The sequence below is a fragment of the Rattus rattus genome, chromosome 15 (assembly GCF_011064425.1).
Source record: "Rattus rattus isolate New Zealand chromosome 15, Rrattus_CSIRO_v1, whole genome shotgun sequence".
In the NCBI taxonomy this organism is placed as follows: Eukaryota; Metazoa; Chordata; class Mammalia; order Rodentia; family Muridae; genus Rattus; species Rattus rattus.
In genome coordinates, this window is record NC_046168.1 from 49,629,406 (window position 1) to 49,647,709 (window position 18,304).

Genomic DNA, 18,304 nt, shown 5'->3' on the forward strand with positions numbered 1-18,304 from the left:
TGGGTTCTAAGCTTGCAACTTGTAGGTTCATCACATAGTTGGTAAACATGGGGTCTTTGAACTTCCTCATTAAGAATTCTGAGACCCGGGGTTGGGGATTTAGTTCAGTAGTAGAGCGCTTGCCTAGCAAGCGCAAGGCCCTAGGTTCAGTCCCCAGCTCCGAAAAAAAAAAAAAAAAAAAAAAAAAAAAAATTCTGAGACCCTACACTACTTCTGGCTCATTGGAGTAAATACTCATTCTGCTCTTTGATAATTTTATTTTTACGTTTTGAGAAGAGGTCTCACTTAAGCCTGGAACTTACCATGTAGACTTTACATTACACTTTCCGACCTTGCAGTCTCAGCCTCCCAAGCTTTGGGATTAGAGGTGTGTCACACACACTGCTGGATTCTTAACATGGCTTCAGGCTGTGCTGCTGTGAATCAATCACAAGCTGGAGCCAAAAGGCACAACAGCAAGTCATACAAGACGATGCACCAGAAACGGTAAACTTTGAGGCTTAAATGGAGCCTTCAAGGGGAGTTATTGAAGTCGGCCTGTTTCCAGGAGCTTCTCTGCATCAGGTATCCTTCCCAGGCCTTTCATCACTCCAAAGACCGGATGCTTAAAGAGTCCGGAGTAGAAGGCTGTGCTGGGACACTTTCCCTACACAGAGGTAGGCTCGAAACCAAGTGAACGTAGGCGAACGCAGGACAAGCAAAGCACGTCTGGACCCTTCCATTTCCTGAGGAGTTGGGGGTGAGAGGGTTGGTTGTCCTGACCGGCGTTCGAGGTCCGGGATGGAGCGCCGGGAAGCCGCGGAGACACATTGCAAACCAAGCCCAGGCCCAGGGCCTGCAGGCCAGCGGATCGCCGAGCTAGGTGACGCCGCCGCCTGTCGGGCCGCGCATGCGCATAACGGCGCCCCCGCCCCAACTGCCCGCTCCCAACGCCCCCGCCGCGGCCCGCGGGCCATGGAACCCGCCGAGGCCGGCGCGGTCCGAGCGCTGCTGCCCGCGCGTCCGGGCGCCGTCGCCCTGTGAGCCCGGCGGCTGGGTCCGGCCGCCGCCGCAGCCCGCCCGCCCGCCCGCCGGTGCCGCGCGTGCGCGCCCGCCGAGGGAGAGCGCGAGTGAGGGTGGGCCGCCGCGACGATGCCGCGGGGCCGCCCCCAAGCCCGGGACGGCGCGGGCGCGCGGCGAGTCCGGTAAGGCCCGCGGCGGCCGCCTGTCCCCGGATGGGCGCAGGGGTGCGCCGAGCGGCGCGGAGGGCGGGCGGCGGCGACTGGCCGGGCGGGCGCAGCGAGGGCGGACGGATACGGGCGCCGCGGCCGGGCCCCTCCGCGCTGGGCCTACTTTCCGGGCCGTGGCGGCGCGGGGGCGGCGGCGCGGGCGGCGGCTTCCTCCTCCTCCTCCTGCAGAGTTCCTGTCTGCTCCTTCCTGAGCCCCTCGCTCCAGGCTTCCAGAGTCCCAGTGCCTCGAATCTCCTCGCCGCCCTCCCGAGTCCTGATCCTTCAGCCTCCTCTAGTCCCCCGCCCTCCATGTCGCCCGCTTTGCGTCGTCGTCCCCTTGAGTCCCCTCCCTCCATGTCTCTCTGTTCCTTCCGCCTGCCCCCTGCCCGCCTCGGCCGTCCTAGGCACAGGCCCCAGGGAGTGCCCGCTCTTCCGGTGTATCCCGGGTTCCTACCGCGGGGGGACCCCGATCCAGCAGGGACCGAGGCCTCAGGGGGCCGCGGGGAGTGCGCACAGTAGGCTCTCCTGCGCACAGTAGGCCTCGGGAGGCATTTCTCCCTTTTATTTATGCTAGCGGGCTGAATTCGTTTGAGCTAACTCGGGTCTGTTTCTCCCGGAAAGAGAAGTGCACAGTTTTACAGCAGGCAATGAGATGGGGAAAATGTCACCCACACCGTCGCCTCCCCTCAGCCTGGCGCTTAGTGGGGGCCCCTCCTCCAGCGTTAGGAGGAGGAAACATGCATCCATTGCCACAGCGTTCTTTTGAGATGGGATGGGGGTCATCGGGTTGAGAGGCACGGAGCTCAGCTGTACGTGCCAGGGTTTAGTCCCAGTCTTGGGGTAATACTTGCCCCGGAGTCCCCGCGTTTGTGGTCCTGAAGCAACCCTGGGCGGTTTGTGCAGGCAAGCTGGCTGGGAAAGGACCCTGTCTGGGCGTTGGGAAGGCGGTGCCCGTCTGGGACGCAATGGAAGGTGAATCGCCCAACTTCTATTATGTTTACATAGCAGGTTGCTGCTTAGTTACTCAGGGTTTGAGTCCCTGTCCTTGGGGATGGGTGCACTGATGTTCAAGAGCTGCGATCAAGGAGTCCAGGTGCAGGCGCCCAGGGTCAGATCCGGCCTGGACTTACAAAGGACTATGTTAAGTTGGTCCTTTGGGAGGGAGGGATGAGGAACTGGCATCAGTGCAAGCTTCGGAGCAGGACACCCAAACCAGAAGTTACTAAAGTACTGCTCTTCACAAAGTCCACAGGCGTGTCGATTAGAGCGATATGAACATTCGAACTACAGCAAGTGATTTCACAAATCTTACACTTACTGTTGTTTCACGGTTTGCTTGGAGCAAGGGTGGCCATGTGGTAATGGGAGCAGGTATGAAGAGCTGTGATTGAGAATGACTGCTCAGAATAGTCGTGGATGACTGGTTCCTCATTGCTTTGGCCTTGACCGTGTTTTCGTGGTGTGTGTGATGTGTGTGTGTGTGTGTGTTTATGATGTTTGCTTTTGTTGAGATGTTTTATGCCAGTAATAGGGTAGGGTTCAGTATGGAAGAAGGCTTAGAGAGAAAGAATTTCTTAGAGAGTAAAATTTCTATTGAGCAGGCTGAGAATCCATTCCTATCCCAACTCTGTATTTTACAGATGATATCCCAGTCCACAAAATACCAAATCTAGGAATAATTCTGTTTCCTTTGTTTTCCAAGACACGTCATAACAATCTTTAAGAACTTTTAATTGTATTCTTTCTTTTTTAAATTGCGTGTACTGTTGGCGTATTAGCTACTGCGGTCTCCTGCTCGATAGCAAATCTGTGGCCTCTCAGATCCGGGTTTGCAGTCCCTCACACCTTTCCAGAGTGCCCACAGCTGAAAAGGTGGAGCTCTCTCAGCCCATCGCTTCTCCCTGGGATGACTTCTCTAACTATGCTCTAGGGCCACATCCTGAGGAAATTTCAGAGGATGTAAAACACCCTCAGACCTTAGTCTCCCACTTTCTTCATTGTGGCTTTGCTGATGAAGATGGTGCCAATTTTGGCCTTTTGTTTTTGTCTTTGCTTTTTGTCTTTGGCCTTTCCCTTTGTAGAGATCATCTTCCTTTACTCTGTACCTCAAGTGTTGTAGTTTCTTCAGAGCTTTCTCTCCCTGACCTGTTTGAAGGTAGTTCACCGCAGTGGTTCTCAGGTTGTGGTGTTTGGGACCCTGAGGGCTCCTTGAGGCATTTTCAGAAGTATGGATGATAAATATTTTATAGTGTCAGGAGTACTTGGCTTTTTCACTTGGCTAACACTTGTGTGAAAGCCGTTGTGGGTATAACTGCAGCCAACTTAGCATGTACTGTTATGGTGGCGTACTAGATCTGTGTGACTGGTGGGTCACCACATCCCACCAAACGCTTGACACCAGGGAAGATTCAGAGGCAGGTATGAGAACCCAGCTGTTAAGTCAGACCTTAAGAGCTTTGTGACTATGGTGGTACATACCTTTAATCCTAGCAGTTGGGTGGGAGAGAGTGGTGGGTTTCTGAATTACAGATCAGTCCCAGACACACAGTGAGACTCTGTCTCAAAAAAGGAAAAAAAAAAAAGATTTGTAAGTAATTTGGTTAAAATATGTTTTTATAAAGATGTATCATGTTAATGTGCAACAAACGGATTCAAAAGAAATTAGATTTATGTTTGTGAGTGCTTTGCCTGCATGAATGTGTGTGCATCACATGCAAGACTGCTCTAAAGAGGGTGTGGAATTACTTGGTGCTGGAGTTAAGGATGGTTGTGAGCCACAGTGTGGATGCTGGGAACCACATCCAGGTCCTCTACAAAAACAACAAGCACCCCTAACCACTGAGCTATCTCCACTCACCTGTTTTTATTTTGATTAATTAGTTAATTAATGTTGAGAGAGGGTCTGACACTAGGCTGTGATGATCTAGGTCTCACTAGTTTACATGGTTTCAAATCCATGTCAATTCTCTTGACTTTGCCTCCCAAGTGTTGGGGTTAGGTGTGAACCACCATGTTCAATTTAAAACTTCGCTTAGCTATTAGTAAAGTAGCTGTCTGTATATGTTGCAGGTCCTCGACGTCCTCATTGACATTTAAAGTCAGTCACCTCCATCTTATAGGGTGATGATTTACCCCAGGTTTAGTCACTACATTAGGATTATTATTTTTAAATAACGTCTTGCTGTGTAACCTTAACTGACTGACCTAGAACTCCACATTCTCCTGCCTCAGCATGCACTGTCATTCCCAGCCTACTATGAACTTAAAAGACCACTCTGAGGGGTTTTGTAGTTGAGGGAACTGAAGTTGCAGAGATGAAGTGATTTGGAAGGTGAATCCACCCAGTGCCCTTGGGAGCATGCAGATTTCTATCCTCACTGGAACCTAGAACGTACGTTTTGTGTTCTGCTTGAGAAAAGTGGACTATAAATGTGGGTGAGCAGGTTTGTTGCAAACTAGTTGGGAACAGCCATTATGATAGGTAGGCATTGTGCTGGGTACTAGGGACACAAAGCTACATCTGAGATGTGGCCTGTGATGTCACTCCTCAGGACAGTGAACACATGTAAAGATAGGTTGGCAGCCTGAGTTTCCTAGAGAAAACATTGGGAAAACTGAAGTCTAAAAGGGACTGGCAGCAGGGTATGGTCCTCTAATCTCAGCACTTGGATGCTAGAGACAGTAAGATCTAGGTACAAGACCATATACAAGGTACAAGAGTTCGAGGTCAGTCTGGGCTACTTGAGACCTTATTTCAAAAAGCACAAGGCCCAAAGAAGAGGAAGAAGAGGAGAAGAAAAATGTTGACCCACCCTAAATATTCATGAAATAAGATTAGGGTATATAGATAAAGAACTCAGACTTCCTAGGTGTGATGGAACATGCCTTTAGGCAGAGACAGACAATCTCTAGGTTCTAGGACAGCATAAGGTCTCCAGAGCAAGTTCAAGGCCGGTCAGAGCTGCATAGTGAGACTCCTGTCTTGAGAGAGGGAAGGAGGGATGGAGGGAGAAGAGGAAGGAGAAAAGGTTTGCCTCACTTGTAGATGTGTAAGCCAGCGTTGATATAATACCCAGAGCTGTACCCAGGAAGGCTGTGTACTTGAAGACTGGAGTTTCTACCAATTTCCCTACCTATCTTTATATATATATATATTATATATATATATATATATATATATATATATATATATATATATATGTTTTTAGGAAGTTCAGGATATTTCCTAGTAATCTCCGGTGTAGTTTACTCCAAACATTGGGGGCTTTAGTTTCTTTCCCTTCTCTTCCTCCTCCTCCTTAATCTTTATTTATGTTTTAATAGAGACAGGGTGTGTGTGTGTGTGTGTGTGTGTCTGTCTGTCTGTCTAGGACTAGCTTTGTATCTCAGGCTCACCTCAGAGATTTGCCTGCTTCTGCTTCCAGCACTCTGGAGTCAAAGGCGTGTACCACTGCTGCCTGGCTACACTTGAGCTTTTAGAATTGCTGGGTTTGCCCCCTAACTTGTAGCTCAGTTGTCAGAAGACAGGTTAGATCATGTTCTTTAATCACTTGGGCTTACTGAGGCTTGTTTCATGTTCTTTGCCCCATTTTTGCTAAACAGTCTATGTATGCTATTATCACAGATACTCAAGCTCAGGAAAGAGTTACTTTCTTCTTACTATTTAAGTCTGGCCATTCTACTGAGTAGTCTTATAATGGTTTTGATTCATCTTTCACTAATGATTAATGGTGTTGAGCATCTGTGTAGGCATTTGCTCCCGACAGAACTCCCTTAAGGAAGAAGGACTTCATTGGTGCGTGGGTTCGGAGGTTCTGGTCTGTTGGTTCTGGCTTGCCTTAGTAAGGCTGAAAATTATGTGCAGGGCTCGATTCAGTGCAGATAGGAAGAAGGGAAAGGAACAGAGAGGGACCTTGGACATCAAGTGACCCCCAGGGATGTGTCCTCAGTGACCTACTTCCCAAAGTTTCCAGAACCTCCAACTAGCTGGGGACCAAGCCTTCAGAGCACAAGTGTCTGGGGGATGCTTGACATCTAAGCCACAGTACTATCTGAGTCTGCATTTGTTGATAGTTTATGTCTTTGGAAAATGTTTATTAAATTTGTTCCTCATTTCAAGTTTGATGGGTTTGCCTTTTGAATGTTGAGTTATATGAGTTCTTATTGATTGAATGTTTTTTCCCATCTGTAGCTAGTAGCAAGAAAATTAAAATTTTAGTGATAGTGTTCTTTGACATATAAGAAGTCCAATCTCCTCGTTTTTTTCTCCAATCTCTTAGCTCAGACCTTTATGAGGGCCTATGTAGTGGTCCATGTCTCTAATCTCAGCTCTCAGGAGGGAAGCAGGTAGATTTCTATGCATTGGAGACCAGCCTGGGGCTACATTTGTAAGTACCAGGCCAGCTGGAGCCACACAGTGAGATCCTCTTTCAAAACCAACCAAACCCAAATTACAGAAAAGCAAAACCCAAACAACAAAAGAAAACAAAGCAAAACCACATTAGAAATACAGTTAGGAAGGTCTTCCCTTAGGGACTTAAGGAACTTTATTTCTCTCTGAGATAGGACCGTAGCAGCCTGGAGCACAGAGAGACCTGCCTGCCTCTGCCTGTCCTGAGTGATGGGGCTGGGAGACACCCATTTCCACTCAGCTCATTTTGCCACCTTTGCTCAAGCTCTCCTTGCCTCCTGCTGCTCCTGCCTTAGACTCTTGATAGACTCTTGAATGTTGGGATTACAGGCAGAAACCACTCTACGGTTTCTCTCTTAAGAGTTTGAAATTCTTAGTACTTACATGAGATCTTTGGACTGTGGTATGAGGTACAGATCTGAATTCATTATTTTACATCTAGCCAGCCGCCTTCCTGCCCTGGAACCTTTTATTGGAGACTGGCATTCTTGGTAGGATGTGAAGGTTTATTTCCACACTGTCAGTTCTGTCCCACTAGTCTCTGTCTCCCTTCATGCCAGTTCCACCCTGTTTTGGTGAAGCGCTTACATTGTATACTAGCAGACATTAAGTGTGTAGCCAATAGGATTGTAGCTATTTGTTTTTACATGTGTCATGTTGTCTCCAAATGAGGTGGGGTACATGTCAGACCCAGAAGTATTTAGAGAGTCAGGGTTGTCGTCATTGTCACTGGGTGGTGGTTGCTGCTGCTGCTGCTGCTGCTGCTGCTGCTGCTGCTGTTCCTTCTCCTCCTCCTCCTGTTGCTGCTGCTGCTTCCTTTTTCTTTTCTTTTTTTTTAGTATTGTTAAAAAAAGCACCAAATTTTGCAGTATGCTATTGAAACTTTGTTGAAATGCCCTGTTATATTTAGATTACAAGTCTAGAACTCTGCTGTAGCTATTCAGGAGTCTGTAGGCATTTTATATTTTATTTTAATTTACCTTGTAGTTTTGTTCTACTCAGGTAATGTCTATAGATTACCCAAATGCATGTACCTTAGCAGTCAAAATTTGCAGGTAGAAAAAAAGATCTCCCTGTCTTAACAAAGAAATTGCAGATGGCAAAGAAGGTCCTACACTGTCTTCATGGGCACGATAAAGGCTGCACACACAAACACTGCCCACGTGGCACTGAGAGAACCCCAGGGCCAAACCCGTTCCTGGACGGTGTTTGCTGTGAGACTATGAGGGAATTGATATTAATAGGCTCAGGCTTCTCGGCGTTTAAACTTTACTCATGCTCATTATGTTCCGGATTAGTTTCCTATCGGTTGTATTCATGATTTAGAACATAGTTGTTCACAGAAACTACTTACGCTTCAGACATCTCTGAGTTAATTATATTTAAGGTTAAAAGAGCATAGCCGTCTTAGTCTTACACATTGGCAGAAGGTGGTGCTGAGGAAATCCTGTTTAATCTGCTCTCTTTATTTGGGCAGAAAGTAGGGACTGTGGTCTCGTCTGAGCTGACATCTTAAAAGGAGAAGTGCTGAGTTAGGGGAAGCCTTGGAGTCATAGAAAATTAACTGTTCATGCTGTTGACAGGTTGGGAAATTTTTGGTAAATGGTACAGTTTCTCTAGGATCTTAGTTTCCTTAGTTATACAGCACAGGTGGAGACTGTGATTCTGTCTCAATCAATCTTTTTTCCTAAGGTAGACCTGAAAGTGTAACGCTGGGATCTAGAAACTAAGGAGGGGAAGAGGCAGGGGGATGGGGTCTGCAGACCGAAGAAGACTTGACCGTGATCTGTGCTCGCTGTCTGCAGGTCTGGACACACTCAGTGAGGCTGATGAGTACAGTTACCATTGTGTGCAGGTCTGGGCACACTACAGTGAGGCTGATGAGTACAGTTACCATCGTGTGCAGGTCTGGACACACTCAGTGAGGCTGATGAGTACAGTTACCATCGTGTGCAGGTCTGGACACACTCAGTGAGGCTGATGAGTACAGTTACCATCGTGTGCAGGTCTGGACACACTCAGTGAGGCTGATGAGTACAGTTACCATCGTGTGCAGGTCTGGACACACTCAGTGAGGCTGATGAGTACAGTTACCATTGTGTGCAGGTCTGGACACACTCAGTGAGGCTGATGAGTACAGTTACCATCGTGTGCAGGTCTGGACACACTCAGTGAGGCTGATGAGTACAGTTACCATTGTGTGCAGGTCTGGACACACTCAGTGAGGCTGATGAGTACAGTTACCATTGTGTGTAGGTCTGGACACACTCAGTGAGGCTGATGAGTACAGTTACCATTGTGTGCAGGTCTGGACACACTCAGTGAGGCTGATGAGTACAGTTACCATCGTGTGCAGGTCTGGACACACTCAGTGAGGCTGATGAGTACAGTTACCATCGTGTGCAGGTCTGGACACACTCAGTGAGGCTGATGAGTACAGTTACCATCGTGTGCAGGTCTGGACACACTCAGTGAGGCTGATGAGTACAGTTACCATTGTGTGCAGGTCTGGACACACTCAGTGAGGCTGATGAGTACAGTTACCATTGTGTGCAGGTCTGGACACACTCAGTGAGGCTGATGAGTACAGTTACCATTGTGTGCAGGTCTGGACACACTCAGTGAGGCTGATGAGTACAGTTACCATCGTGTGCAGGTCTGGACACACTCAGTGAGGCTGATGAGTACAGTTACCATCGTGTGCAGGTCTGGACACACTCAGTGAGGCTGATGAGTACAGTTACCATTGTGTGCAGGTCTGGACACACTCAGTGAGGCTGATGAGTACAGTTACCATCGTGTGCAGGTCTGGACACACTCAGTGAGGCTGATGAGTACAGTTACCATCGTGTGCAGGTCTGGACACACTCAGTGAGGCTGATGAGTACAGTTACCATTGTGTGCAGGTCTGGACACACTCAGTGAGGCTGATGAGTATAGTCACCGTTTGCTGGTAAAGAAAGATGCTAAACCTGAAGAATGCAGTGTCAGCAGGTGGTCCCACCCACTCCAGGCTCCAGCCACTCCATCTTTGTTGAGATCACTCACCTCTTCTAGAGTCTGTTTGCCTCTCTGGCTGTGTGTGGTAGGAGTCTTAAACCATTTTTAATATTAGTTTAGTGCAGTAAATTAGGAAATATGGTTCTGTGAGGATAAACCTAAGGATAAATAGAATAAAATTATACACATTTCCCTTAGCTATTAAAGAATGTATAAAGTTGCAGTGTTTAATTAGTTTTTCTCAAACTTAAATATATTTCTTCTCACGGATCTACAGGGAAATGTTTTTGTTGTCATTTGTTTTGTGTGCCCCACCTCCCCCTACCACCTCTCCTTGGTCACCTCTGTGATGCTGTCTCTGGCTCTGGTCTCCAGTAGGAATGTGAAAGAAGGACTATAAATGTCTAGTGTTCATGGTTACCAGATCTTTAGAGAAGCAGGGCCATCTTGAACCCTCAGAACTTAAACTTAGCCCCATTTCTACTCCTAGGGTTCTAAATTCAGATGGTTTGGGTCAGATTTAATTTTGTTTTTGAGACAAGGCCTCCTGTATCATAGAGTAATTTCAGATTGTAGTTGAAGATAATCTTGACTGAAATGTGAGTGGAAGAAGACATCCGATCTCATTACAGATGGTCGTGAGCCACCATGTGGTTGCTGGGAATTGAACTCAGGATCTCTGGAAAGTAGTCAGTGCTCTTAACCATGGAGCCATTTCTCCAGGCCCAACACAATCTCTTATTTTCTGATAATGGCATACAGATATACAATGTATTGTGATCACTTCCACTCCTAACTCCTCAATCCCCGTCCCCTTCGGGCTGGTCCCTAATATCCCTTTCTACCTTCATGTCCTCTCCGTGTTCTTAGTGTAACCCATTGAGTGCAGGCGGTCCACCCCGGGACGTCACCCCCCGGGAAGGCAGCTGATCTTTTCTTCAGCCTGCTGAGGGTCTGCAGGTACTGTTGGTACTGAGTGAGCTCTCAGATGCAGTGGGTGTGAGTGAGCAGGAGACTTGTGCCACAGTGCGCCTCCCCATCCTCTGGCCCTCACATTCTCTCCTCATCTTCCCTGGGCCTTGGACAGGGATATGGGGGGCATTGTTGATACAGATGTCCCGCTTCGGGTCAAATACCCAAGAGTAGTTTAGTCTCAGCCTTTGACCAGTAAGAGTCTCATTGTAAGCTGCTGCCCACAGCAGCAAAGGACCCGTCTGGCTATGGGTGAGTAGTATTTTCATGTCTTTGTATAGACATACAAATATTTAGAAAACAGTTTGACGTGTTCGGTTAGCAAAACATGAGTCCTAGCTTCCCCACGAGGGCCTTTGACCTTTGGATTACAGACCAGGCCTCAGTTTTGGTTACGTATGACCTCATGCCATGACTGCATCAGTGGGCACATCTGAAAATCTGATCTCCCAGAATCCATCTCCCATGAGGCAGGATTACAGTAGTTGTAGTTATACTGTGAACTTGCACTGTGCCTGGTTTATATAGTTCTTGGGATTGAACCCAGGACCTTAAGCATGCTAACCAAGCGCACTACCAACTGAACTCCTTCCCACACCCCCAGATTTGAATCAAAATGGCATGTGATTTGTCCTTGTATGGCTCTGGTGAATTACTTACTTATACCCTAATCACAAGACTTGCAGTGTGTGTACTTTAAACACTGTAGCTATTTAGAACATCTTTGATATTCTTGGCAAATTTATGAGTACCTGTACTATCTTGTCATATTTTTTGATATTTGAAATAAGTTTGAAGTATTGTTCCTATGTGGAAAATCCCTTTGTACAAATAGAATTGGCTAAGCAAGGGATTGGAGTCTCTCACTGTCTGAGAGAACAAGGTTTTTTTTTTTTTTTTTTTTTTTTGACTTAATCTTTTTTTGTAGCTGTTTTTAGAGATAAATGAATTAACATTTTTGTAGAGTTGAGCTAACTGAGTTGCTTAAGAAGCTATTATACTCTAAATGTGAGTTAGATGTCTCACTCTGGGTTACAGTAAAGGAAACAGTGTTGAGTAAGCTGATGAAGTTCAAAAAGAACCTACGTGTGTGTGTGTGTGTGTGTGTGTGTGTGTGTGTATACGTGTGTGTATGTATATGTGCGTGTGTGTGTATGTGTGCTGTGTATATGTGTGTGTATGTGTGTACATGTGTGAATGTGTGTGTATCTATGTGTGTATATACACGTGTGTGTTTATATAAGTGTATGTGTGTGTGTACGTACTTATGTGTGTGTGTGTGTGTGTGTGTGTACATACTTATGTGTATGTATGTATATGTGTGTGATGCTTTAAGATAATAGTTTCAGGTTTCTGGAAATCCTAACAAATATTTTGAATTTTCTTGTCCCATATCTTAGGCATCCCAACATTTCTCATTTATGATTTAAAACTCTATTGTTTTTCAGAGTCAGTATTTTACTAATTTTATCTAAAAGTGTCTCATAAATCAGAGGCTGGCCCTGGGTGAGCACTCACCGTTCTTCCTGAGGACCTGGGTTTAGTCTTGAGCACCCGCATGTCTCCTTACAGCCACTTGTGACTTGACTTCCAGGGTACCAGGGTCTGGATGGCCTCTGCAGGCACAGCTTGCACATGCTGCCTAAGACACACGTACAAGCAGAACATCTCTAAGTGTAAAATAAAAAAAATACATAGCTAGATGATTTAATTTTATTTATGTAATGGAACTAATGTCTGGTATTTGTACATATGAAATTTTATAGATGGAATTTTGGCGTTGAATGATGATGACATTGATGATGACTGTCCGATTCCAAACTTCCACAAATGTGAAATCTGTCTGCTGTCCTTTCCAAAAGAGTCCCAGTTTCAGCGTCACATGAGGGAGCATGAGCAAAATGACAAGGTGCGTATTTCCTAAAGGACTCCGATGAGGCTCCAGACAGAGTCAGAGGTTGTGTGCTTCACAGGGAAGAAAATGTAGCTCAGCTCCTAGTCTGTGTCTTTGCATTCTGAGAGAGTACTCTAGTGCATGTCTGTATTGGAATTATTTATGAGTGGTCAGAGAAGTAGGACCTTTGTTTCCTTAGTTTCTTACGCCGCTGGATACAGGGTGGTCATTCTGAGATGTCTTCCTCAGAGGGCGTTTTGCTTTCACACTGTCTTTATGGCACTCTTGAGGACTTACATTTTGTCTGATGGTGGTTAGTGCTGTCCTGGGAGATGGCTGGGGTGCTGGCTACATGCAGGGTTTGTGTGTGGTACCATATGTTCTCCCACTGAGTGGCTCCTTCCAGTTGCTTCTCTCAGTCCAAAGTTTCCTCTACATAAGGAATGAGAAAACAGCGTAGATGCACAATTTAAAGGGCTGGCTGGTTCTACTTTATGGAGAGAATGGAAGCTGGTCTCATGTAGAGAAAGGGAGTGATGGCTTGGTCTCCTGTCACATGCTGCCATATATGGTGCTGGTAGAAAGTGCGGCTTATAGTCTGAAGGCTGCAGAGAAGCACTAGCCATTGCTTTGATTTTTTACACGTAAGGAGGGGAATGTTTTCCATGTAGAGCAAACTTTGGACTGAGAGGAGCAGCTGCTGAAATCTAGAGGAAATTATGTCTTATTTTCTAGGAGTGGCTTTGTTCAGGTGAGTTTGTCAGGAATCTGTCTGTTTGCAGCACTTCACACTAGAGACAGTGTGCAGCTATGGCTGCAGCACGCGCTTGTCCTAGACGTGTGGAGTACAGCAGGATCAGACCAGGTAATGTTCACACCCTCAGGAGAGGAGAGGAAGTATTTTTATATGTGCTGTTGTTTATAATCTTTTGAGAAGTCTATCAGAAGCTTTAATCTGCTTTTGGATATAATCATTTACTGTCTTGGGTCCAGAAGAGACTGTTTTAGAAAGGGAATCTATACTTTTTTGAGACATGGTGTCTGGCTTTCTTGTAACTCACTATTCACTGTGTAGACCAGACTAGCCTCAGACTTAAAGAAATCCACCTGCCGCTGCCGCTGCCTCCTGAGTGCTAATGTTAAGGTGTGTGCTACCACACCTGGTCCTAATTTTAATAGCACCTTTGGAAACATTATAATTCAATTCCTTCTTTTATCTCAAATAGCCACACCGATGTGACCAGTGCCCCCAAACATTTAATGTTGAATTCAACCTGACACTTCATAAATGTACGCACAATGCAGAGGATCCTGTCTGTCCTGTGTGCAACAAGAGGTTCTCACGAGTGGCCAGTCTCAAAGCACATATTATGCTCCACGAGAAGGAAGAGGTAATTGCCTAACATGTTTGTTAACTGACTGTTAAATGCATGTTACCATTAGCATGACTTTATACGTCTGAAGCCTCAGCTCTCTATTCATTTGTTTTCCTGTTACCACTGTAGCTACTTCTGTTACTAGTTTGGCCCACTCTACTCACGATAAAGATCACAGTAAGCAAGGAAGAGCATTGAGGAGAGTATCTGATGTAATGTTCCAGAGCAGAGGGGCAGCATAGCAGAGTAGTTCCTGGGTGAACAGGAAAAGTAACCTGAAAAGCCAGGAGGAGGTTGTGGCATGCAAATGTACGATTGTAATTTGCACCAATCGAAGCACAGCTTCCAGGCCCACCAATCACAAAGCTTCACATGAGGACCAATCAGAGGCCACGCCTTAAACCAATCACATTCTGCCGTGTTACTGGGGGAAATGCTCCCCACACTGACCTGTTTGAGAATAGCTGCAGGGTGACCAGGATCATCTAGAATTTCCAAGGCTCACCTTGGCTGGAGTGCTCCTCCCACGCTGGCTGGCGCAGTTGGTCTGGAATGACTGTGAGTGGGGCAAGTCCTCCAGACTAGAAGATGTGGCCAGCAGAGATTAAAGCGCTCCCTCGGTGCAGTTGGAGCATGGCTTCTTTAAAGCATTTGTGAATGCCTTGCTGTAATGATACTCTCATCAGTGGGCAGTGGAGAGGCAGCTCTCTTCGAGAGGCGGTCAGTTAACCCAAGTGTCATCCAGTTGGACCCAAAAGCTTAGCCCCTTTGAAGGAAAAGGGAACATGAGAGAATGCTTACAATAAAGACCTCCTGGTAATATTAGCCCTCAGCTGATCAGTAGTGAGTATTGAGCCTAGGGTCTCAATGTGCTAAGGAAACACACTTCCACACAGCTGTGTCCACAGTCAGGGTTTTTCTTTTGATTTTTGAGACAAGGCATTCATTAGTTTTCCAGACTGAATTTACTCTCTAGTCCAGGCGCTCATTTATGTTCGTCTTCCCTCGATTACAGGCCTGCATCACTAGGTCTTGACATTAATAATGATTTCTTAAACATTCAGTGGATTTAACCCTTGTCAGATGCCCTAGGCAATGTGGGAGCTCCGTGTGGGAAATTGGAGCAGAGTCCAAGTGGGGCAAGCACACAGATTGTCCAGCACTGTCGGGAGTCAGTGCCTAAGGGCGTTGTGGGTGTGTGGGCTCATGGACTGCCCAGGAGCAGGCAAGGCTGTGGTCTTTGAGGCTAGGGACTGTGAAGCAAGTGCCATGGACGATCAGGGGGAGCACCGGGGACTGTGACAGGAGGGTTTACTGATGAACTCTGGTCTAGGCTGCAGGGAAGTGCAATGTGCTAGTGCTGTGAAGGCTGAGATCATTGGGTGATGCTCCATGTTTGGCTTGCACTCTGTTTTGGCAAAGCCCAGTTCAAGGTGACTGTAAAGAGCAGCCACGGCTTTCCCATGAGCACAGAGCCTCTACTTTTGTTTGTTTTGAGATGGGGTCTGATATATCCAGGCTGACTTGGAAAGCCCTGTGTAGTAAGGAAAACCTTGATCTCTTCTCCTAGCGTCCAGTAGAGCAGTGCTGAAATGGTAGGTGTGCCCTACTATGCCCTGTCTACGCACAGTGGGTTCAAACCCAGGGCCTCAGTCATGTCAGGGGCAGCACTTGAGCCAGCCAGGCTATGTACCTAGCCCACTTAACTCCATCTCACCCCAGCGTTTATGCAGGACACAGCACAGCACGGTTGTTTTCTCTTCTGATAGTCTTCAGATACAATTTAGAATTCATTATGCTTCCCTTTGTGACTAGAAAGAGGGATAGGTAGGTAGTCTTAATCATTTTTAAAGGCTTTGGATTCTTACCCAGTATTTTCCAAAACTTGCTTTGATTATATTTATTTTTCTGCAGACTTCATTCAGATTCCTTTCTAGGTGGGTTCCCGGGGCACGGCTCGCAGTTGCTTACAGTGACTCCGTTTGCCGGGCTCCTGGTTCTGTGGTTCTGGTCACCAAAGCCTTGGGACTGGTGCTCCAAGTGCTGAGGGTGTGCAGCTGTACAAAGTTACTCCTGGGCTAGAGACGTGGCTCAGAGGTTAGGAGGACAAGCTGCTCTTAGGGAGGACTCGGGTTTGATCCTAGTTGTGAGCCACATGGTAGCTCACAATTGCTTGTAGCTCCAGTTCCAGAAGACCTGGTGTCCTCTTCTGCCCGTTTTTGAATGCTGTATGCTTGTGGTCCACTTATATACATGCAGAGAAAACACTCACACACACATACACACTCACACACTCACACACTCAGACACTCACACACTCACACACACACACACACACACTCCCACACACATATACACACACACTACACACACCCACTCACACACACATACACACACACACACACACACACACATACACACACACATACACACACACACACACACACACACACACACACACACATACACACACTCACACACACATACACTCACACACTGACAGACTCACACACTGACACACATACACTTTCACACACACACACAAAACATCCATATGTATGTATGCATGTGTATGTGTATATATATATATACATATATATACATATATATATACATATATATACATATATACATATAATAAAAATAACTTTTTAAAAGTTACTCTTGAAATGTGTACTTGTTGTATACAAACTGATGTGAAGACATGAAAACAAATTTAATGTATGTACTTATGAAGAAGCATAAAAGACTTTAGTTTAAGAATATCCATGAATCTGATGCCCTCTTCTGGTGTATCTGAAGACAGCTACAGTGTGCTTATAGATAATAAATGAATAAATAAATCTTAAAAAAAAAAAAAAAGAAGAATATCCATGATTCTCTCTCTCTCTCTCTCTCTCTCTCTCTTCTCTCTTCCTCTCTTCCTCTCCTGGCTTGACACGATAAAAAAAAAAAAAAAAAAAAAAAGAATATCCATGATAGAGGATGTACTTTTAGAACATAAACAACTTTTCTATACTGTTTTATTGAAATGAGTATTCTCAAATCTCTAGAGATCATTGCTCTACCAGATTACTCAAAATAGGGAAGAAAAAGAACTAGTTTTTAATGTTATTTTTTTGTAGATTTATTTATTATATATGAGTACACTGCAGCTGTCTTCAGACACACCAGAAGAGGGCATCAGATCTCATTACAGATGGTTATGAGCCGCCATGTGGTTGCCAGGATTTGAACTCAGGACCTCAGGAAGAGCCATTGATGCTCTTAACCACTGAGCCATCTCTCCAGCTCTAGTTTTTAAATATTAAGAATATTTACTTAAAATTCACATAATTATTAAAGTTACCATTTTTCTTGTGTTTAATCATCTCCTTTTAAGACTGCTATTGGATGTCTCCCCAGGCAGACGCCTTCCCCCAGTACTTGGCAGACCTAGCACTGCATAAGGATCACTCTGGCGGTATATCCAGTGAACCCTGATGTAAGGAGAGCTGTGTTTAAGAAAGGAGCAGTGTGGGGTCTGGGATTTAGCTCAGTGGTAGAGTGCTTGCCTAGGAAGCGCAAGGCCCTGGGTTTGGTCCCCAGCTCCGAAAAAAAGAACCAAAAAAAAGAAAAGAAAGGAGCAGTGTTCTGTGGGGTGACCTTGGATGACGTGATGCATTTGCATTGAGTGTAGTTTTGGAGTCCGTAGGAGGCTAGGAAGATGGGCCTCTGGAGTGCACATTGCAGCACATTGTGGACAGGCTGATGAGAGAGGAGTCAGGGTTCAGCCTTGTGGAGGAGTGTTTCCATCCCAGGAGCCTTGAGGCTGGAGAGCAGCTATACCTGGGACGCTCCGGCTCCTCACAGATGGTCTGTTGTCAGCTGACTCAGTGCTGTGTGAGATTCCCTATGACCTGTGCTGTGCGCAGCGTCCGTATGGTTACCCGGGATAGCCTAGGAGGAGACTTGATGCTGCTGCTGATGTTGGGGTGCAGTCTAAGCAGGTGCTGCCCTGCTAGCCTGAGCCGTCTTCAGTTATCTCCAGTGCTGAGATCGGGGAACGTCCTAGCTTCTTTAACAGTCAGGTCAATAGCGGAGACACATGGCGGCCGGGGTTGGCTTTATGCTCGGCCTCCTTTCCTCATTGAGCAAAGCATGTAATGTCCATGTAGGCTGCTTCCAAGGTGTATTCATCTGACCATCTGTAAATAGTGAGAGGAAAGGTGGTGCGTATGAGCAGAGGAACAAGAGAATGGGGAAGTATGTATGTATGTATGCATGTATGTATGTATGTATGTATGTATGTATGTATGTATGTACTTATTATGTAAATGTATGTGTTCCTGGGTTACATAGGTGCACCATGTGCATTCTTGGTATCCAAGGGAGGTGAAAGGAGGCATTTTACCTCCCAGAACTGGATTTACACACAGCTGTGAGCCCTGTGTGTGTGCTGGGT

General features: G+C 46.3%; 1 protein-coding gene across 1 annotated transcript in view; it reads left to right on the forward strand.

Annotated features, from left to right (window-relative positions):
- Positions 1-839: 839 nt before the first annotated feature.
- Positions 840-18,304, forward strand: part of Znf236 (zinc finger protein 236) — a 95,339-nt gene continuing 77,874 nt past the window's right edge. The window contains exons 1-3 of the mRNA XM_032886257.1: positions 840-1,184; positions 12,357-12,499; positions 13,711-13,875. Coding sequence (XP_032742148.1) covers positions 890-1,184; positions 12,357-12,499; positions 13,711-13,875 — 603 coding nt within the window. The 5' untranslated portion in view covers positions 840-889. The remainder of the gene's footprint in view (positions 1,185-12,356; positions 12,500-13,710; positions 13,876-18,304) is intronic.